Source organism: Penaeus vannamei, chromosome 8 (assembly GCF_042767895.1).
Source record: "Penaeus vannamei isolate JL-2024 chromosome 8, ASM4276789v1, whole genome shotgun sequence".
Lineage (NCBI taxonomy): Eukaryota > Metazoa > Arthropoda > Malacostraca > Decapoda > Penaeidae > Penaeus > Penaeus vannamei.
In genome coordinates this window covers 48324019-48346518 of record NC_091556.1, presented here as the reverse complement: position 1 = coordinate 48346518, position 22500 = coordinate 48324019, and the positions used below count along the sequence as shown (strand labels likewise).

Genomic DNA, 22500 nt, shown 5'->3' with positions numbered 1-22500 from the left:
TCTCTTTTTCTATCTATTCTCTCTCTTCTTCTCTCTTACCTTCTCATCCTCTTTCCTTCTTACGCCCTTCTTCTCCTTATTCTCTTGTCTCTTCCCCTATCTATCTCTTTGTCTCTTTTCCCTTCTTCCTCTCTCTTTCTCAACCCTTGTCATAGTCTCCCTCACTTCCCTTTTCTTCCTCTCTCTCATTTCCCCTCTCTATCCCTCTCTCCCATCACTTCCTCTTTCCTCCTCTCACTATCCCTCTCTCCCTCGCTTCCCCTTTTCTTCCTCTCTCTCACTTCCCCTCTCTGTCCCTCTCTCCCTCACTTCCCCTTTGTTCCTCTCTCTCACTTCCCCTCTCTATCCCTCTCTCCGTCACTTCCCCTTTCTTCCTCTCACTATCCCTCCCTCCCTCACTTCTCCCTTCTTCCTCTCACTTCCCCTCTCTATCCCTCTCTCCCTCACTTCCCCTCTCTATCCCTCTCTCCCTCACTTCCCCTTTCTTCCTCTCTCTCACTTCCCCTCTTACCCCTCCCTTCCTCACTTCCTCTTCCTTCCCCTCACTATCTTCGCCTCTTCCACTCCTCCCTCTTTAAACGTATTTCGCTTGTCCACCTTTAAGAGCAGCGCACACTATCTGGGAGAGGGGAGAGGGGAGAGAGAGGGAGGGAAGGGAAGGGAAGGGAAGGGGAGTTCTATAAAGGAGGGGAGAGGGAAGGGAGGAAAGGAGAGGTCTATAAAGGAGGGGAGAGTGAGGGAGGGAAGGAGAGGTCTATAAAGGAGGGGAGAGGGAAGGGGGGAGAGGGTAGAGAGGAGAGAGAGGGAGGGAGGGAAGGGGAGTTCTATAAAGGAGGGGAGAGGGAAGGAGGGAAGGAGAGGGTCTATAAAGGAAGAGGGAAGAGGGGAGAGGGAGGGAGGAAGGGAGAGAAGGAAGGTCTGAAAGGAGGGGAGAGGGAAGCTGGGATAGAGAGAGGGAGGGGAAGGAGAGTTCTATAAAGGAGGGGAGATGGAAGGGGAGGGAGGGAAGGGGAGTTCAGTAAAGGGAGGGAGAGGGAAGGGAGGGAGAGAGAGAGGGAGGGAAGGGGAGTTCTATAAAGGAGGGGAGAGAGGGAGGGAAGGGGAGTTCTATAAGGAGGGAGAGAGAGGGAGAGGGGAGGTGTGAGTGGGGGTGGGTGGAGGGGGAGAGAGGAGATGAGAGGAAGAAGGGGTGATTTAGGGATAAGTAGAGGGGGAGGAAGATGAAAAGGGAGAGGGATAGAAGCAAATAAGAGTGGGGATAGAGGGACAAAGGATAGAAAGTGAGAAGAGAAAGGTGATAAGGAAGAGTGAGGAGAAGCAAGGAAAGGACTGCAGGTAGAAGAGAAGAGAGAGGGGAGAATGGGAGGAAGCGGTCTTGGAGAGAGGGTAGAGAGGGAGAGGGTTGGGATAGGAGGCTAGGGGATAGAATGAGGTGATAGGGGGGAGGGGGAGGAGTCAGGGTGAGGGATGGGTGGCTGTCACACTTCCCCGATAACAGCAAGGTGACATCCCGGGTGACATCCTTGACACTTGATTGCGCAATTCGAGTGAGGTGCGAGGACACGTCGGTGGGGGCAGGGGGGAGGGGGAGGGGGCAGGAAGAGGATGGAGGAAGTGGAGGAGGAAGAGGGGGAAGGGCAAGGAAGTGGAGAGGGAGGGAGTGGAAGGAAGGGGAGTGGAGAGGAGGAACCGGAGAAGGAAGAGGTGGAGGGGCAAGAAGTGGAGAAGGAGGAGGTGGAAGGGAGGGGAGTGGAGAAGGAGGAGGGGAGAGGGCAAGAAGTGGAGAGGGAGGAGGTGGAAGGGAGGGAGTGGAGAAGGAGGAGGGGGCAGGGCAAGAAGTGGAGAGGGGAAGAAGGGAGGGGGAGTGGAGAGGGAGGAGGGGAAGGGAAAGAAGTGGAAGGGCAGGAAATGGAGAAGGAAGAGGTGGAAGGGCAAGAAGTGGAGAGGGAGGAAGAGGATGGAGGAAGTGGAGGTGGAAGAGGGGGAAGGGCAAGAAGTGGAGAGGAGGGAAGAGTATGGAGGAAGTGGAGAAGGAGGAGGGAAGGGCAAGAAGTGGAGAGGAGGAAGTGGAAGGGAATGAAGTGGAAGGGCAGGAAGGGGATGGAGGAAGTGAAGGAGGAAGAGGAGGAAGGGAAAGAAGTGGAGAGGGAGGAAGTGGAAGGGAGGGAGTGGAGAGGGAGGAGGGAGAAGGGAGAAAGAGGTGGAAGGGCAGGAAGTGGAGAAGGAGAGGGGGAAGGAGGAAAGAAGTGGAAGGGCAGGAAGTGGAGAAGGAGGAGGGGAAGGGAAAGAAGTGGAGAGGAGGAAGTGGAAGGGAAGGGAGTGGAGAGGGAGGACGGGAGAAGGAAGGAAGAGGTGGAAGGGCAAGAAGTGGAGAGGGAGAAAGTGGAAGGGAAAATAGTGGAGGTGGAGAGGGAGATGGTTTGAAAGGCAAGAAGTGGAGTAGGAGGAGAGGGGAAAGGAAAGAAGTGGAGAGGGAGGAAGTGAAAGGACAGAAAGTGGAAAGGAAGAAGGAAGAGGAAAGTGGAGAGGGTTGAGGTGGAGCTTTAGGGCAGAGTGGAGACGGAGGAGGTGGAGATGCAGGAAGTGAAGAGGGATGAGGAGGAAACAGAAAGGCTGAGGAAGTGAAGAAGAAGGAAGTAGAGAGGAAGAAGGTAGAGGCGGAGGAGATAGAGAGGAAGAAGGAAGTGGAGAAGGAGGAAGTTGAGAGGGAGGAGGTGGAAGGACAGAAAATGGAGAGGAAGAAGGAAGAGGCGGAGGAAGCAAGGAGAGAAAAAAAAATTGAAGAATGGGGAAGTGCAGAGTACGAAAGGAAGAAAGTATAAGCAAAAGATGGATAAGAAGGAGGTAGAGAGGATACAGGTGGAGAGTCTAGAAGTGGACATGGGGAGGAAGAGGAGGAAGTGGAAGTGGAAGGGAAGGGAGAGAAAGACGGACGGGTAAGTAATAAAGGAAGAAAGTATTTTCACAAATGATGTCATAAAAATCAGGAACTAAATGGTTATGCGCTCTCTCTCTCTCTCTCTCTCTCTCTCTCTCTCTCTCTCTCTCTCTCTCTCTCTCTCTCTCTCTCTCTCTCTCTCTCTCTCTCTCTCTCTCTCTCTCTCAGCCGTACTTAGTAATAAATGTTCGGAAAAAACAATTGTAACAAGCATAAGCCAAAGCCAAGATATCGAGATAAAGACTCGAACACCGGAAACAAAAGAACGTCGCGAGAAAGTTAAACGTCGTTACATTTTATTGTTTCGAACTCAGAATAATCGACAAATGTGTATAAGAACAAAGGGGATTAAAACAAGAAGTCGAACTATCGAGGAAAAGATCCGAACAAGGAAAACAAAAGAAGTCTGCTAGAACTAAATGCGTCGTCAAACTTTATCCCGCCGAACTTTGATTAACTGATGAATAAATACACGAATAAGTTAGATAAAAAAAATAACGTAAAAAAAGAAGTTCAAACGCCGAAGTAAAGATAGGAACTACAAAATCAAAAGAACTGTGTGAGAACTTATATGTATCGTTAAACTTCATCGCCTAAGAACCCGGAATTATAGATGAACAAACATATGTATAAATGATAGAAAACAATAGATGAACGTAACCCAGAAACCAAAATATCGAGATAAAGAGCAACGGAAACAAAAGAACATCGCTTTGCTAAACTTCATCGCCTGAAACCCCAAAATTATAGATGAACAAACATATCTATAAATGATAGAAAAAGAGATAGTCAAACGTAGCCCAGAAACCAAAATATCGAGATCGGAGCAAGGGAAACAAAAGAACGTCGCGTCGTTAAACTTTATCGCATCGAACTCCTTCTGCCACAACAAAGCAGCCAGCCACAAAGGAAACATACAAAGAAAAAAAAAACGTAATTTAAACCACGCCAGGAAATTCACCAGATCATAAATCTCCGTAGAGAGAGAGAAAGAAAAAAAAGGAAATGCCCTCAAAAAGAACTAAGCCATTTGAAACGAGGAAGCAACTTTGTTCTAAGGAAGGAACCCCGCGCTCTTTCCTTTTAATCCTTAATCCTTAATTCCCCTTTCCCCTTTCCTTCTATACCTCCTACTCTCACTCTCTCTATCTTTCATACTTTTCTTCGAATATCTACCTCCTCCTTACCCCCTTCCCCCTTTCCTTCCCCCCTCCCCCCTTTCCTTCCCCCTCCCCCCTTTCCTTCTCCCCTCCTCCCCTTTCCTTCCCCCTCCCCCTTTCCTTCCCCCTCCCCCTTTCCTTCCCCCTCCCCCTTTCCTTCCCCCTCCCCCTTTCCTTCCCCCTCCCCCTTTCCTTCCCCTCCCCCTTTCCTTCCCTCTCCCCCTTTCCGCCCCCTCCCCCCTTTCCTTCCCCCTCCCCCCTTTCCTTCCCCCTCCCCCTTTCCTTCCCCCTCCCCCCTTTCCTTCCCCCTCCCCTTTCCTTCCCCCTCCCCCTTTCCTTCCCCCTCCCCCCTTTCCTTCCCTCTCCCCCTTTCCGCCCCCCCTCCCCCCCTTTCCTTCCCCCTCCCCCCTTTCCTTCCCCACTCCCTCCTTTCCTTCCCCCTCCCCCTTTCCTTCCCCCTCCCCCTTTCCTTCCCCCTCCCCCTTTCCTTCCCCCTCCCCCATTTTCCTTCCCCCTCCCCCTTTCCTTCCCCCTCCCCCTTTCCTTCCCCCTCCCCCCTTTCCTTCCCCTCCCCCTTTCCTTTCCCCCTCCCCCTTTCCTCCCCCCTTTCCCTTCCCCCCTCCTCTCCTCTGACTTTCTTTCGCCTTCTCATTTTTTTATCTTCCTTTCTTAATTACGTTGTGCGTTAATTCCTTCTTCCCTCTCCTCTCCCTTCCTCTCTGACCTTTCTTCTCTCACGCTCTCCTTCCTCCCTCCTTCCCTCCTCTGGTCTTTCCATTTTATCCCTCTCTTTCTCCCCCCTTCCTCCTTCCCCCCATCTCTCTCTTCCTCCCCTATCCCTCTCTCCCTCCCCCTTCCCCCCTCTCTCTCTCTCTTACTCCCCTCCCCCTCCCTTCCCATCCCTCTCTCTCCTCCCCCCTTCCTCCCTCCCTCTCTCCCTCCTACTCTATCCTCCCTCCCACTCCCCTCCTACCTATCCGCCCTCCCACTCCCTCCCTACCTAACCTCCCTCCCACCTCCCCTCCTACCTATCCTCCCTCCCCCTTCTTCCCCGCACTGACCTCCTCACTAACCTCCCCCTCCCCCCTACCCCCTCCCTCCCCCTCCCTCCCTCCCTCCCTCCCTCTCCCTCCCTCCCCCTCCCCCTCCCCCTCCCTCCCCCGCCCCCGTCAAAGTCAAAATTCACTCTTAGAATAACCGTTGGAAGCCGTGACAAACGCCAAATTGAAACCGCTTGCCTTGCCTTGCCTATATAACCGTCGGGGAAATAGATCGACTTGCCTTCATCAACTCAGGTTTAACCTCCGGAACGAAATTACAGTTATTTTTTTTCTTTCTTTCTTTTTTTCTTTTCTTTTTTCTCTTTGTAATGCATCGTTTTTCTTTATCTTCAGTTCCCTATCGTGTGATTTTTTATCTTTTGTATTTTGTAAAGGCCTATAATCCAGTAAAGAACATAAGAACATAATCAAAGTTATAAAGAACATAATCAAAGTTATTCACACTTATTTCCGACTGACAACCCATCCGATCCGCGAGTTAAAAATAGATTTTATCAAACGTCTGCCGCGTCTGATTCAATTGATATTGACTGAATGATAGATTGACCTTGAAGCTGCACATCGCCGGCAAGTTTAAATGACTTTGAGGGGCTTTCTGTGGCTATGTTTAGGCTGTGCTTGCTCGCTTTCAGGTCAAGCTGTTTGTTGTTGTTTGTTTATTTTGGGCGTGTGTGTGTTGGTGTGTGTGTTAGCGGGAATGATTTTTGGTTTGGATTTTTTGGTGAAGGTGTGTGTGGGGGGGGGGGGGGGTGGGGGGTGGGGGGAAGGGTGTATGTGTGAGGGGGAAGGGTGGAGATGTGTGGGGTGGGGGTGGGGGGAGGGGTGTATAAGTGTATGGGGGAGGGGGTGTATGTGTGAGGGGGAAGGGTGGGGATGTGTGGGTGGGGGTAGGGGGGAGGGGGTGTATGTGTGGGTGGGGGAGGGGGTGTATGTATATGGGGGGATGGGATTTATGTATGTGGGAGGAGAGGTCTGTGTGTGTCTGTGTGTGTGTGTGTGTGTGTGTGTGTGTGTGTGTGTGTGTGTGTGTGTGTGTGTGTGTGTGTGTGTACTTTTGCATGTCATTTACATAAATCCTTTCTTGTATAAAACCTGTCATTATTTTTGATGCTATAAGCTACATATATCCCGTTCAATATCTACATGTATTTATATTTATTATACTAATTGTACCTCTATTTTTTTTTCTCTCTCTCCAGTAACTTTTTGTTCCAACAACTCTTCTTCCTCTTCTTCCTCCTCCTTCGCCATCTCTCTCTCTTTTCTTATTCCTTCTCCGCCTCTTCACCCTTCTATCGCTCTTCCATCTTGCTCTCTTTATTCACCATCGTTCTTTATTTTTGTTCTTCCAATTCTTCTTCTCTCCCCTTCGCCATTTACTTCCTTCATTTTCTTATTCTTTCTACGCTTCTTCTCTCTTCTCTCGCTCTTCCATCTTTCTCTTCATACCCACTATTGCTTTATTTTTATTCCATCATTTATTTTCCCCTCCCTATCTCCCTCCTTCCCTCTCTTATTCCTTCTCCGCCTTTTCATCCTTCTCTCGCTCTCCCTTTCTCTGTTTCTCTGTTTTATTTCTTCTAATTCTTCTTCCTCCTTCGCCATCCCTCTCCTTACTTTATCTTATTCTCTCTTCGCCTCTTCATCCTACTCCCTTTATTTTTCCTTCCCTATCTTTTTCCTTCGTTTTCATATTCCTTCTCCGCCTTTTCACCCTTTCTCTCGTTCCTCCACCTTTCTCTCCTTCGCTATCGCTTCTTCCACCATCATCACATCTTCTATATTCCTTGTATGATTGTTATGCTATCTCTGTGTTTTTCATTTCCGTCTAATGATAACAAATACGCGAGCTTTCTTCTCTTAATGAAAATACTTACTAGATTATCGCCTAATGACAGAGCATTCTCTCTTTCTCTGTGTGTGTATCTATGTCTTTTTCTCTCTCTCTCTTTCTCTATCTCTATCTATCTGTCTGTCTCTCACTATCTATCTCTATTTACTCTCTCTCTCTCTCTCTCTCTCTCTCTCTCTCTCTCTCTCTCTCTCTCTCTCTCTCTCTCTCTCTCTCTCTTTCTCTTTCTCATCCTCTTTCTTTCTCTTTCTCTTTCTTTCTTTCTTTCTTTCTTTCTCTCTCTCTCTCTCCCACTCTCTCTCTCTCCCTCTCTCTCTCTCTCTCTCTCTCTCTCTCTCTCTCTCTCTCTCTCCCTCTCCCTCTCTCTCCTCTCTCTCTCCCTCTCTCTCCCTCTCTCTCCCTCTCTCTCCCTCCCTCTCCCTCCCTCTCCCTCCCTCTCCCTCTCTCCCTCCATCCCTCTTTCTTTCCCTTCATCTATCTATCTATTTCTGTCTCTCTCTCTCCTTTCCTCCCTCCCTTCTCTCCCTCCCCTTCCATCCCTCCCTCCCCTCCCCCTTCCCCACCCTTTCCCCCCTCCCTTCCATCCATCCCTCCCTCCCCTTCCCACCCTTCCCACCCTCCCCTTCCCACCCTTTCCCCCTCCCTTCCCCACCCTTTCCCACCCTCCCTTCCCCTCCCCTTCCCACCCTCTCCCCCTCCCCTCCCCACCCTTTCCCTCCTCCCTTTCTCCCCTTCCCACCCTTTCCCCCTCCCCTTCCCACCCTTCCCACACCTCCCTCTCCCCCTCCCCTTCCCCCACTTTCCCCCTCCCTTCCCCACCCTTTCCCCCCTCCCCTTCCCACCCTTTCCCTCCTCCCTTCCCACCCTTCCCACCCTCCCCTTCCCACCCTTTCCCCCTCCCCTTCCCACCCTCCTCTTCCCACCCTTTCCCCCTCCCCTTCCCACCCTTTCCCCTTTCCCTTTCCCACCCTTTCCCCCCTCCATTTCCCACCCTTTCCCCCTTCCCCTTCCCCCCTTTCTCTCCTCCCCCTCCCTTCCCCACCCTTCCCACCCTCCCTCCCTCCCCTCCCACCCTCCCTCCCCTCCCCTCCCCACCCTCCCTCTCTCGTCCTTCCACACAAATTCACCCTTTCCCCTTTCCCTTTCCCACCCTTCCTCCCTCCCCTTCCCCCCTCCCTTCCACCCTTTCCCCCCTCCCCTTCCCATTCCTCCCTCCCCTCCCCTCCCCACCCTCCCTCTCTCGTCCTTCCACACAAATTCACCCTTTCGCATCTCTCTCCCTTAGGCATGTCCTTCTGGTGCCTCCTGGACATCGTGCCCATCAAGAATGAGAAGCGAGAAGTGGTTCTCTATTTGGCCTCCCACAAGGACGTCACCAATTCGAAAATGGAGGAGTTTACCCTCTACAATGGCTATGAAAATGGTGAGTTTTTGGAGATTTTTTTTCCGTTTTTTTCTGTTTGTGAGTTTTTTCTGTTTGTGAGAAAATGGTGAGTTTTTGAGATCTTTTCTCCTTTTTTTTCTTGTTTTTTTCTGTTTGTGAGTTTTTTTGTTTTTTTTTCTAGATATTAGGAATTTGATATTTTTTCTCGTTTTTTTTTACTATTATTGTGTTGAGATTTTTAGATTTATATATATTTTTTTCTTTCTGTTATTTTTCTACTAGCGAGGTTTTTTTAAAGGTATTTGTGATTTAATTTTTTTTCTCGTTTTTTCTGTTATTATGTATTGAATTCTTTAGATTTTTTTATTTCTTGTTTTTTTTTCTATTAGTGAGTTTTATGAAGATAATTTTGATATACATTCACTTTGACATTTCTTGATAAGAGCAAAAATAATGAAAACAAGAAAAACATAATAATATATAAACAGATGAATGAAAAATAGAAATAAAAATCTTCTAGAACGACGATAACACGAGTGAATTACTTATACTATTTTAGCGGTCTTTAAAATTCACGTATCGTTATACTAAAGTGTAATATAAAACCAAAGAGAGGCATTAGAGAGTTAGTACGAAATAAAACATCCACTAAACACATTATGAACAAAAGGGATTAAGGAAGAGAGAAAAATAAAGTATTCATTATTATTCCAGATGTTGTATCGAGATATTTAAAATGGCGGACTGTTCTATAAGCATATCAGTTTTGTTTCATTAAATTTAATTTTCCTAAAGGTTCATTAACTTGTTTCATATGCATTTCACATCCGCTTCGTTTGTCTATTTTTATTTTTCTTCTTTTTTTCATTAGTTTTGGTCCAATCTGTTTATTGGGGAAAAAAATCTAACCTGAACTGAATTCATAATCAGTTTGCTTAAAAAAATAATAAAAATATAAACAAATGAGATCTTCCTTTGCTTGTCTCATTATGTGTTTGTTTCGCATAAATGCCAATCAGTATTTCAAACAACATGCTTCATGACCTTAAATCAAAATAAACACATTACCAGCATATCAAAAACGACGCATCATAAAAATAACATCGACATTTTCCCCCAGATCTGCATCATAAATATTTATCTCCTTCATCATATGATATTTATCACTTCTAAGAACACAGCAATAGTCCCAATGCCAAGGAAATACTTTTACGACAAGACACTTCATCTTTAACGGCCGCCATTTGCTGCTTAATAGGCCTACTAATGACTCAACGACCAATGGGCCAAGTGGCGGTTATCTCAGGCCGTTTAAACTGTGTCAGTTGACCTTGGTGTTTGGGAATCGTAACGTCAGTACACTTTTGCACATGGATTTATGGACAAGAATGTACTAAAATATGTATGTACAAGAGGAAGTACGTATAAAAAATGTATTACAAAAGGAAGTACGTACAAAACAGGCCGTTTAAACTGTCAATTGACCTTGGTGTTTGGGAATCGTAACGTCAGTACACTTTTGCACAAGGATTTATGGACAAGAATGTACTAAAATATGTATGTACAAGAGGAAGTACGTATAAAAAATGTATTACAAAAGGAAGTACGTACAAAACAGGCCGTTTAAACTGTCAATTGACCTTGGTGTTTGGGAATCGTAACGTCAGTACACTTTTGCACAAGGATTTATGGACAAGAATGTACTAAAATATGTATGTACAAGAGGAAGTACGTATAAAAAATGTATTACAAAAGGAAGTACGTACAAAACAGGCCGTTTAAACTGTCAATTGACCTTGGTGTTTGGGAATCGTAACGTCAGTACACTTTTGCACATGGATTTGTGGACAAGAATGTACTAAAATATGTGTGTACACTAGGAAGTACGTACAAATTAACTGTATGTACAAGAGGAAGTACGTACAAAAAAAATGTATTACAAAAGGAAGAACGTACAAAAAAATGTGTATTTGTACAAAAGGAAGAACGTACAAAAGAAATGTATTACATAAGGAAGAACGTACAAAAAATGTATTACAAAAGGAAATACGTACAAAAAATGTATTACAAAAGGAAGTACGTACAAAAAAAATGTATTAAAAAAGGAAGTACGTACAAAAAAAATATTACATAAGGAAGTACGTACAAAAAATACGTATTATAAAAGGAAGTATGTAGACAAATATGTATGTACAAAAGGGAGTGCGCAAAAAATGTATGTACAAAAGGGAGTGCGCAAAAACGGTATGTACAGAGGGAATGCGCAAAAAAATGTATGTACAAAAGTGCAAAAGGAAGTATGTACAATAATATGTATGTACAATAGGAGAGTACGTTCAAAAGGTTTGTATGTACAAAAGGGAGTACGTTCAAAAAGGTTTGTTTGTACAAAATCGTCCAAAAGAGGAAACGCATATTGCTATTGTATGCAGTCTAGAGGGACATACAAGCACTCATACTCATAAAGTTCAGATGAGTGTTCATACTCATACCGGTAGATATATATAGTGTTTATACTCATACCGGTAGATATATATGCAGAAATGCCGATAAAACTATTAAAAAAAAAACTTGAATCAGATGGGAATAAATTGCATTGCGTGATACATATACATAGATTGAAATACATGTATACATATATGGACTGATTGGCATATAGCAATATATACGAATGTAGATAAATTCGTGTAGACATTTGTATAAATGGAAAACATGTAATTATACGTATAGAAAGAGGTACGTTAGAGAAAATACAAGCTTATAGATTTAAAGGTTAAATTACTGGTAAGAATATGTATAGATCGAAAAAAAATATTCATATGCAAGGCACACATAGAAAATATACATAGATATACACAAACCATCCCATATCTTTTCAAAAAAAATATTTCTAATCAATCTAACGGCTACTCATCTTAACACAAAAAAAAGTTTAAAAAAAGGCGGGAAAATTCACTCGTCCGATTCCCCTTGACTCTGACTTCCATCCATCTTGCAGACGAGAACGAGAACCTGGACCCGGAAGCGCCGCCTGCTAACTACGGCCGAAGACGGAGCCGCGCCGTTCTCTACCAGCTGTCCGGACACTACAAGCAGGACAAGATGAAGAGCAAACTGAAGCTCAATAATGTAAGTGGGCGAAGGAGGGAGAGGAATGGAGGGGAGGGGAGAGGAGGGGATGGAGCGAGGGGGAGGGATGGGGATAGGAGGCAAAGAAGGGGAGGGGATAGGAGAGGGGGAGGGGGTGGGGGAAGAAGGGAGGGAATAGGGAGAGGGAGGGAGGGGGAAGAAGGGGAGGGAATAGGAGAGGGAGGAAGGGAGGGAGAGAGCGAGAGGAAGGGATGAGAATGGAGGCAAAGGAGGGGTGGGGTGATGGGATTAGGGAGGCGGTTGGGGGGAAGAAGGGGATGGAATAGGAGAGGGAGGGAGAGGTAGAAAGGGCAGGGAATAGGAGAGGAAGGGAGGGGGTATGGGGAACCTTAGCGTTCGGTAGGGAGGGAGGGGAGAGAGGGTGGGGGATGAAGAGGGGACGAGAGAGAGGGTGGGGAAGAAGAGGGGAAGGGAGAGGGAGTGGGGGATGAAGAGGGGACGGAGGGGATGAGAGAGGGAGGGAAAGAGAGGCTCGGATGGGGGTTGGGGGTGGGGGTGCCTAGCGTTCGGTAGAAGAGGGAGAGTTAAAGGGAGGACTTAAGGACCTTGTACCGTTCAATAGGGGAGAGGGGAGGTAGGAGAAGGGTGGTTAAAGGACTCGGTAAAGAGCATAGGTAAGGTTAAGGTAAATTGAGAGTGAGTAAGAACATCGTAGGGGAGGGTTGTACGACCTTCTTCGAAGTTTAGTTAGGGTTAGGGTTAATATGGAGAGGGTAAATGATATAGGGTGACTGGTGATGTTTAGGGTAAATGGGGAGGGGGTAAATAATAGGTTAGAGTGACTGGTGATGTTTAGGGTAAATGGGGAGGGGGTAAATAATAGGTTAGAGTGACTGGTGATGTTTAGGGTAAATGGGGAGGGGGTAAATAATAGGTTAGGGTGACCGGTGATGTTTAGGGTAAATGGAAAGGGGGTAAATAATAGGGTAGAGTGACTAGTGATGTTTAGGGTAAATGGGGAGGGGAGAAATATTAGGGTATAGGGTGACTGGTGATGTTTAGGGTAAATGGAAAGGGGGTAAATAATAGGGTAGAGTGATTGGGGAGGTTTAGGGTAAATGGAAAGGGGGTAAATAATAGGTTAGGGTGACCGGTGAGGTTTAGGGTAAATGGGGAGCGGGTAGATAGTGTAGTAGGGAGGTTGGTAGGATTTAGGTGGAAGGTTAAATCATGTTTTAAGGGATTTGGGGTTTAGGATAAAAATGATGTAGGCAGGTAGGCTGTTAGGCAGAGTTGGGGTAAGTAGGGTAAGTAGGAAAGATGATTTTACTTTCTAGCTTAGGTAAGTAGGTAAGGAGATAGTACAGGAAGTAAAAGCGAAAGAAGGAAAAGGGGAAAGCAAACTGATAATGGATTACAGGAAGGAAGAGAATTGCGAAAGGTAGGGGAAGGAGAGAGAGAAAGAAGAGTAAAGAGAAGAATGAAAGGAAGAGAGAGAGGGGGGAGAGAGAAAGAGAAAAAGAGAGTAAAGAGAAGAATGAAAGAGAGAGAGAGTGAGAGTAGTGTGAAACAAGAAGAATGGAGAGAGAGGAAGTGATCAAGTGAGAGAGAGGGGGGAGGGGGAGAAAGAGAAAAGTAATGAGTAAAATGAAAGTGAGAGACAGACAGACAGACAGACAGAGAGGGAAAGGAAAAGGGAGAAAAAAGGGGGTTAATAAGAATGAAAGGGAGAGATAGATAGATAGACACACACACACATACAGAGAGAAAGGGGGGATACAAAGAGAGTAATGAGAATAAGAGGGAGCGAGAGAGAGAGAGAGAGAGAGAGAGAGAGAGAGAGAGAGAGAGAGAGAGAGAGAGAGAGAGAGAGAGAGAGAGAGAGAGAGAGAGAGAAGGAGAGAGAGGCAGAGAGGTAGACAGACAGAAACAAAGATAGATAGTTATATACTCGTGTGTATGTATATATATATATATATATATATATATATATATATATATATATATGTGTGTGTGTGTGTGTGTGTGTGTGTGTGTGTGTGTGTGTGTGTGTGTGTGTGTGTGTGTGTGTATAGAGAGAGAGAGACAGACAGACAGACAGACAGACAGACAGACAAGCAGAGAGAGAGAGGCAGACAGACAGACAGACAAGCAGAGAGAGAGAGAGAGAGAGAGACAAACAGAGAGAGACAGACAGACAGAGACCGATATAGAGACAGAGAGAGACGCGAATCAATTCCATAATAGTGACTAAAGGAGACAAAAAAGACATTAAAAAGTCATGCTATCTCTAGTAATTGATTTTAATAATCGTAGGAATTATAACAAAAAAGAATATTATTAATAATATAGATGACAACGGAAATGATAGTAATAGGAATAAGAACAGAAATTATAGTAAAGACAACGGCAGTCAAGATAATGATAATAATCCTATGAATAATGATAATGATAATAGTAATAGCCACATAGTAGTATTGGTAATATTAAATGGCAACTGGCGGCAGTGATAACGAAATTAATTGCACTAAATGAGCAATAGTAATAACAATAATAATATCAGTAACACATTTATCCTAAATTCAGAACGTAATATTCCAACCCCCCTTTATACACACGCTCCCTTCCTCCTTTTCTCCCGCCCCATACCTCTCCCCACTCTCCCCACCCCCTCCCCACACCCTACCCCAACGCAGATTGGCTCTGTAAATTTGTTGAACCAATTTTAACCTCCCCAGCGTAGAAAGAGGTTTTGTTAACCCTTATTTTGTGATCAGGGGGTAGCAATATCACGGCTGCGTTGGTTTAGGGGTAGGGGGGGTGCTGATAACACGCCCGATGGTCCAGAGTGGGGGGTGGGATTATTACGGGAAGAGGGGGAGGGGGAAGGGGAGGTTTATCCTTGATCTAGAGGGGAGAGGGGGACAGAGGGGGAGGTATGGGGAGGTGGGGTAGAGGAAGGGGGAAAGGATAGGTGGTGGGGAAGGTCTAGGTAGGGTAGGGTAGGAGGAGAGGGAGTAAGGGAAGGAGGGAAAAGGGGAACGAAGGTTAGGATAGGTGGGGGAGGGTGTCAGGAGAAGGAAGAGGTGGGGGAGGGGGAGGGGGGAAGGGTAGGTGAGGGTATTTTGACTTTAATGGAAAGGGGAAGGTGGGAGGCGAAGGGGGTGCGTGTGTGTATATTAGGAAGGCCGTTTGACCGCACGCACAAAAAATGGTAATTCTTGTAGCGAACAATTCTCGTTTTTTCGCTTTTTTATATCACGTTTCTGTCCTTATAGGAAAATTGCGTCTATATATGCATATATATACATATGTATATATATATATATATATATATATATATATATATATATATATATATATATATATATATATATATATATGTGTGTGTGTGTGTGTGTGTGTGTGTGTGTGTGTGTGTGTGTGTGTGTGTGTGTGTGTGTGTGTGTGTGTGTGTGTGTGGTATAATGAGTGTACGAATTTGTCATTATCATTTTTCTCATATGGATGTAGTTGTACAGCCAGAAAATATATCATATCATATATAATATGATAATCTACATATCTAAAATTTTGCCAGTCTGTTACACATGTCTTATATATGAGAATCTACATATCTAAATATGATAATCTACATCTATCTCATTATACATATTTAAGGTGAAATATGATAATTTTAATCATTTATATTTTCATTTCAGTCTATCATCATTTAATGTTATGATCATTGTTGTTATTTTTTGCTGTTATTATGATTATTACTGAGTACATTTTGCACCTAAATCTATATTAAACAATTGGTAGTGAGGCGGGAATGTAGCAACAAGAATTACAAGAATAGAACAGGAACTTGCAAAATGTTTTCTCTCTCTGCTCTCTCTCTCTTCCTCTATCTCTCTTTCTTTCTCTCTCTCTTTCTTTCTCTCTCTCTTTCATTCTCTCTCTCTCTCTCTCTCTCTCCATCTCTCTCTCTCTCTGCCTGTCTCTCTCTCTCTCTCTCTCTCTCTCTCTCTCTCTCCCTCTCCTTCTCCCTCTCCTTCTCCCTCTCCCTCTCCCTTTCCCTCTCTCTCTTCCTCTCCCTCTCCCTCTCCCTCTCCCTCTCTCCCTCTCTCTCTCTCTCTCTCTCTCTCTCTCTCTCTCTCTCTCTCTCTCTCTCTCTCTCTCTCTCTCTCTCTCTCTCTCTCTCTCTCTCTCTCCCTCTCTCTCTCTCTCTCTCTCTCTCTCTCTCTCTCTCTCTCTCTCTCTCTTAACTATTCTTTCTCCTGCGTCTCGTTCTCTCTGACCCTCTCTTATCCCTACCATTTCCCCCTCACTTCCCCTCACATCCCTCACTTCCCCTCACATCCTTAGTCCCCTGTCTGTAAGGAGACTCTCTAGGTTCTTACGCATATTCCCCCTCCTCCCTCCTGGTTTAATATTAGATTCTCTTAGACTCCCATTTCCCCTCACCTCTCCTCCCCTCCCCTCACCTCTCCTCACCTCACCTCACCTCACCTCCCCTCACCTCCCCTCGCCTCTCCTCACCTCCCCTCACCTCTCCTCACTTCCCCTCACCTCACCTCACCTCACCTCACCTCACCTCACCTCTCCTCACCTCCCCTCACCTCCCCTCGCCTCCTCATATCGGATTCCCTTATACTCTGTCAGTTCCCCTCACCTCCTGCCTTCGGTTCTCCTCACTTCCCCTTATTTTCTCCCGGTCTGAAATGAAACCCTCGTGTTGTGTTTCATCACTTCCTCTTCATCCCCTCCCTTCCCCTCGCTATCCTCATTTCCCCTCACCTCCTCCGGGTCTAAGATAACACTCACTCACATTCAAATTCTTCACTTCTTTTCTCCTTCCATTTTCTTCCACCCCTCACTTCCTTTTCCTTCCTCTCATCCCTTACTTTCCCTTCATCCTCTATTTTGCCTCAATACTTATCGCTTTCCCTCACCTCCTAAAATTTCTTGTCATTTCCCCTTCTTTCCCTCATATTCCCTTATTTCCCGTCATCCCCCTCCCTTCCCCTCACCTCCTAAAATTTCTTGTCATTTCCCTCCCTTCCCCTCACCCCCTCTCTCTCTTCCTTTCACTCCTTCTCCGTCTTAAATTACACTCCCTTTTGTACCCCAACATCCCCTCACCCCCTCACTTCCTTCGCATTTTTTTCCCTCATACCCCCCTCTCACTTTCCCCTCACTTCTCTTTACCCTCAATTCACCTCTCTCCCCCTCACTCCCCTTCACCTCTGCACTGCCAGCCTCCCCTCACTTCCTCTCACTTCCCTTACCTCCCTCCCTTTCCCTCACCCCCTCTCACTTACTCTCCCTTCTCCTCATCCCCCTCACTCTCCCTAACCCCATACCTACCCCTCATTCCCCTCGTTTCCCGCTCCCCCTCTCCCTCTTCACTTCCCCCTTCCCTCTCCCCTCAACCCCCTCCCTTCCCTCATCCCCCCTCCCTTCCCTCATCCCCCTCCCTTTCCCTCATCCCCCTCCCTTTCCTTCATCCCTCTCCCTTCCCCTCACCCCCTCCCTTTCCTTCACCCCCTCCCTTTCCCCCCTTCCCCTCCCTTCCACATCCCTTCCCCCTCACCCTCACCCCCTCCCTTCCCCTCCCTCCCCCTCCCACCTCCCTTCCCCCTACCCCCCTCCCCCCCCCCCCCCTCCCCCCCTCTCCCTTCCCCCTTCCCCCTTCCCCCCTTCCCCCTTCCCCTCCCTTCCCCCCCTTCCCGCCGCAAAGCCAGCCGCCCCGACCCTCCTTGCTGAGCCCCGTTGCCATGGTTACAGCATCCGGGCAGCAGCGGCGATGATGTATCTCACTGCTCCTCGTATTCGCCTGTCTCCTCCTCTTCCTCCTCCTCCTCCTCCTCCTCCTCGTATTCGCCTGTCTCCTCCTCTTCCTCCTCCTCCTCCTCTTCCTCCTCCTCGTATTCGCCTGTCTCCTCCTTTTCCTCCTCCTCCTCTTCCGTCCTCCTCATATTCGCCTGTCTCCTCCTCTTCCTCCTCCTCCTCCTTCTCCTCTTCCTCCTCCTCCTCTTCCTCTTCTTCTTTTTCTTCTATTTCATTTTCTCTTTCTATTTCTTCTATTTTTTTTGGGGGGGGGAGGGGGGTCTGGTTCTTTGCTTTTTTTTATTCTTATTCTTATTCTTGTTATTATTATGATTATGATTCTTTTTCTTCTTTTGATTTTTCTTATTTTTCTTCTGGTTCTTCTTCTCACTTACTTCTTTTTTGTTTCCTCGTTTGTTTTTGTTGTTCAGTTCTTTGGAGATAGGGAGGGAGAGAGGGAGATTAGAGAGGGAGAGAAAAAGGCAGAGAGACAGGTAGAAAAGGGGAGGGAAGAAGGAGGAGGAGGAGAGGGAGGGAGAGACAGACAGACAGACAGACAGCAAGACAAACAGACAGACAGAGAAAGATAGACAGCCAGGCAGACAGAGAAAGAGAGAGAGAGAGAGGTAGACAGACAGAGAAAAAGAGAGCCAGACAGACAGAGAAAGAGAGAGAGAGAGAGAGGTAGACAGACAGAGAAAGAGAGAGACGTAGACAGACAGACAGACAGACAGAGAAAAAGAGATAAGAAAACAAACAAAGGTAGACAAACAGGCTTCGTCTAGTTTTGGACTTCGAAAGAGGGAGAGAGAGAGGCAGACAGAAAGAGGTAGACAGACAGACAGACAGAAAGAGGTAGACAGACAGAGACAGAGAAAAGGGAATAGAGAAACTTTTATTATTTCAAGATTTGTCGGTTGCTTCATCGTTATTTTCTTCCTCTGCGTCACTTCCTTCTTTTGCTTACTTCCTTTCTCCTCCTACTTTTCATCATTATTATTTCCTTATTCGCTGTTTCCCTTTTTAATTTTCCTTCCTCCTCTTTCCACTCCGTTTTTTCTCTCGTTTTTGTCTTCTTCTTTCCCTCTATTGCCTTTCGTCCTCTTCGTCTTTATCCGTTATTCCTCTTTCTTCTTCCTCTGCCCCTTTTTTTCTTCTTCTTCTTTTTCATCTTTCTCCTATTCTCTCATTTCTTCCTTCCTCCTACCCTCCCTCCTCCTTACCTTCCTCCCTTCTTCCTTCCTTCTCCTTCCCCCATCCTATTCTCTTTTTTCTTCTCTCCTCCTCCCCCTCTCCAATCCACCCTATCTCTCTTTCTTCCCCCTTCTTATCTCTTCCTTCCTTTCTCCTCTCTGTTTTCCCTTCCTCCTTCCTCACTTCCCCTCTTCCCTCCCCCTCTCCCTCCTTCCTCTCCTCCCTCTTCCTCCTTCTCTCCCTTCTTCCCTTTCTCTCTTTCCTCGTTTCTCCCACCTCGTTCCTCCCCCTCCCCCTTCTTTCCTCCTCTCTCTCCCTCCTCCCTCCCTCTCTCCCTCCCTCCCTCCCTCCCTCCTCTCTCCTCCGCTCCCCTCCTTCCCATCCCTCTCCCTCCCTCCCTCCCTCCCTCTCCCTCCCTCCCTCCCTCCCTCCCTCCCTCCCTCCCTCCCTCCCTCCCTCCCTCCCTCCCTCCCTCCCTCCCTCCTTCCTCTCCGCTCCCTCCTTCCCTCCCTCCCTCCCTCCTTCTTCTTCCGTGTCCATTGTATACTTACGTTGCCTGGTAATGATACCTTAACAGTACCGCAAAGATTTTTCTTTTTTCTTCTTCTTCTTCTTCTTAAGACGCTGAATGAGGTAGGTAAAAAAGAGGAGAAAGGTGATGGTGAGAGAGAGAGAGAGGAAGGAGGGAGGGAGTGGAAGGAATGAAGAGAGAGGTGGGAGGGAGGGAGGGTGGGAGGGAGGGTGGAAGAGGAGAGAGAGAGGGAGGGAGGAAGGAGGAGGAGGACGAGTTGGTAGAGATAGAGAAGGAAGGAGTGAAAGTGAGAGAGAGTGAGAGAGAGTGAGAGAGAGTGAGAGAGAGTGTGTGAGAGTGAGAGTGAGTGAGTGAGTGTGAGAGTGAGAGAGAGAGTGAGAGCAAGTGAGAGAGCAAGAGTGAGAGAGTAAGAGTGAGAGAGAGAGAGAGAGTGAGAGAGAGTGAGAGAGAGTGAGAGAGAGTGAGAGAGAGTGAGAGAGAGTGAGAGAGAGAGAGAGAGAGAGAGAGAGAGAGAGAGAGAGAGAGAGAGAGAGAAAGACAGAGAGAGAATGAATAGCGAGACAGAGCAAGAGGATGAAAACTGAAAGAAAAAAATAGAAAGTTGAGACGGAAAGAGACAATGAGAAAGAGGCGAGAATAGAAGAACAATGAGAAAAAATACGAAAAAGAAATGATAATATCATGAAAGCCTGGCAGTGTGTTTTTTGTTTTTTTCTTTCTTTCTTTCTTTCTTTCTTTTTCACCAGGTTATCACGAGCTGCATTCCTAATAAAAAATATATTTTTTGTCTCTGGCTATGCTTATGAGAATGAGAATACCTTTTTTTTAATTTTATATATAATTATTCACTTTTTTACTCGTATTTTTTTCTTTTCTTTTCTTTTTTTCCTTTTCTTAACTTTTTTTCCCTGAATCACTGACGGTATAGCAATAGATAGGATTTTGTTTTTTTGTTTGTTTGTTTTTTCCGATCGTATATTTTTATTTTCGAGCGTATATGTTTATTTTCGAGCGTATATTTTTATTTTCCGATCGTATATTTTTATTTTCGAGCGTATATGTTTTTTTTTCGAGCGTATATTTTTATTTTCAAGCGTATATTTTTATTTTCGAGCGTATATTTTTATTTTCAAGCGTATATTTTTATTTTCGAGCGTATATTTTTATTTTCAAGCGTATATTTTTATTTTCGAGCGTATATTTTTATTTTCAAGCGTATATTTTTATTTTCGAGCGTATATTTTTATTTTCAAGCGTATATTTTTATTTTCGAGCGTATATTTTTATTTTCAAGCGTATATTTTTATTTTCGAGCGTATATTTTTATTTTCGAGCGTATATTTTTATTTTCGAGCGTATATTTTTATTTTCGAGCGTATATTTTTATTTTCGAGCGTATATTTTTATTTTCGAGCGTATATTTTTATTTTCGAGCGTATATGTTTTTTTTTCGAGCGTATATTTTTATTTTCGAGCGTATATTTTTATTTTCAAGCGTATATTTTTATTTTCGAGCGTATATTTTTATTTTCAAGCGTATATTTTTATTTTCGAGCGTATATTTTTATTTTCAAGCGTATATTTTTATTTTCGAGCGTATATTTTTATTTTCAAGCGTATATTTTTATTTTCGAGCGTATATTTTTATTTTCAAGCGTATATTTTTATTTTCGAGCGTATATTTTTATTTTCGAGCGTATATTTTTATTTTCGAGCGTATATTTTTATTTTCGAGCGTATATTTTTATTTTCGAGCGTATATTTTTATTTTCGAGCGTATATTTTTATTTTCGAGCGTATATTTTTATTTTCCGAGCGTATATGTTTTTTTCGTATATTTTTTATTTTCGAGCATATTTTTATTTTCAAGCGTATATTTTTATTTTCGAGCGTATATTTTATTTTCGAGCGGATATTTTTATTTTCATGCGTATCTTTTTATTTTCGAGCGTATATTTTTATTTTCAAGCGTATATTTTTATTTTCGAGCGTATATTTTTATTTTCAAGCGTATATTTTTATTTTCAAGCGTATATTTTTATTTTCGAGCGTATATTTTTATTTTCGAGCGTATATTTTTATTTTCGAGCGTATATTTTTATTTTCAAGCGTATATTTTTATTTTCGAGCGTATATTTTTATTTTCGAGCGTATATTTTTATTTTCGAGCGTATATTTTTATTTTCGAGCGTATATTTTTATTTTCGAGCGTATATTTTTATTTTCAAGCGTATATTTTTATTTTCGAGCGTATATTTTTATTTTCGAGCGTATATTTTATTTTCGAGCGTATATTTTTTTTTTTCAGACGTATATTTTTATTTTCGAGCGTATATTTTTATTTTCGAGCGTATATTTTTATTTTCGAGCTTATATTTTTATTTTCGACCATATATTTTTATTTTCGAGCGTATATTTTTATTTTCGAGCGTATATTTTTATTTTCGAGCGTATATGTTTTTTTTTCGAGCGTATATTTTTATTTTCGAGCGTATATTTTTATTTTCAAGCGTATATTTTTATTTTCGAGCGTATATTTTTATTTTCGAGCGTATATTTTTATTTTCGAGCGTATATTTTTATTTTCGAGCGTATATTTTTATTTTCGAGCGTATATTTTTATTTTCGAGCGTATATTTTTATTTTCAAGCGTATATTTTTATTTTCGAGCGTATATTTTTATTTTCAAGCGTATATTTTTATTTTCGAGCGTATATTTTTATTTTCAAGCGTATATTTTTATTTTCGAGCGTATATTTTTATTTTCAAGCGATATATTTTATTTTCAGCGTATATTTTTATTTTCAAGCGTATATTTTTATTTTCGAGCGTATATTTTTATTTTCGAGCGTATATTTTTATTTTCGAGCGTATATTTTTATTTTCAAGCGTATATTTTTATTTTCGAGCGTATATTTTTATTTTCGAGCGTATATTTTTATTTTCGAGCGTATATTTTTATTTTCGAGCGTATATTTTTATTTTCGAGCGTATATTTTTATTTTCGAGCGTATATTTTTATTTTCGAGCGTATATGTTTTTTTTCCGATCGTATATTTTTATTTTCGAGCGTATATGTTTTTTTTCCGATCGTATATTCGTTTCGTGAGAATGAAATGTCAAGCACGATTTGGTTTGAAAAGAATCCAGTCATTTCTTTCTCAAATTTTAAAGTTGATGTTTGTTGCGAGTCATGATGTGATATTGTATTTGCAACAAGATTGTATGATGTAATGTAACGATTCGCGTCTAACTGTGCATGAATATTTGTACATGTTGTACGCACAGTTGTTCATGTATAAAGAAATATATATATGTATGTATACAGACGCATACACGTATGTACACGCATACAGACGCACACACGCATGCACACACATACAGGCGCACACACGCATGCACACACATACAGACGCACACACGCACGCACGCACACACACAAGCACACACAAATTAAAACTTTAAAAATACCGAC

General features: G+C 44.1%; 1 protein-coding gene across 1 annotated transcript in view; it reads left to right on the top strand.

Moving 5' to 3' along the window:
* The window catches only part of Elk (Eag-like K[+] channel), a 110062-nt gene that overhangs the window by 18238 nt on the left and 69324 nt on the right, over window positions 1-22500 (top strand). Inside the window, exons 2-3 of the mRNA XM_070124834.1 lie at window positions 8297-8434; window positions 11394-11524. Coding sequence (XP_069980935.1) covers window positions 8297-8434; window positions 11394-11524 — 269 coding nt within the window. The remainder of the gene's footprint in view (window positions 1-8296; window positions 8435-11393; window positions 11525-22500) is intronic.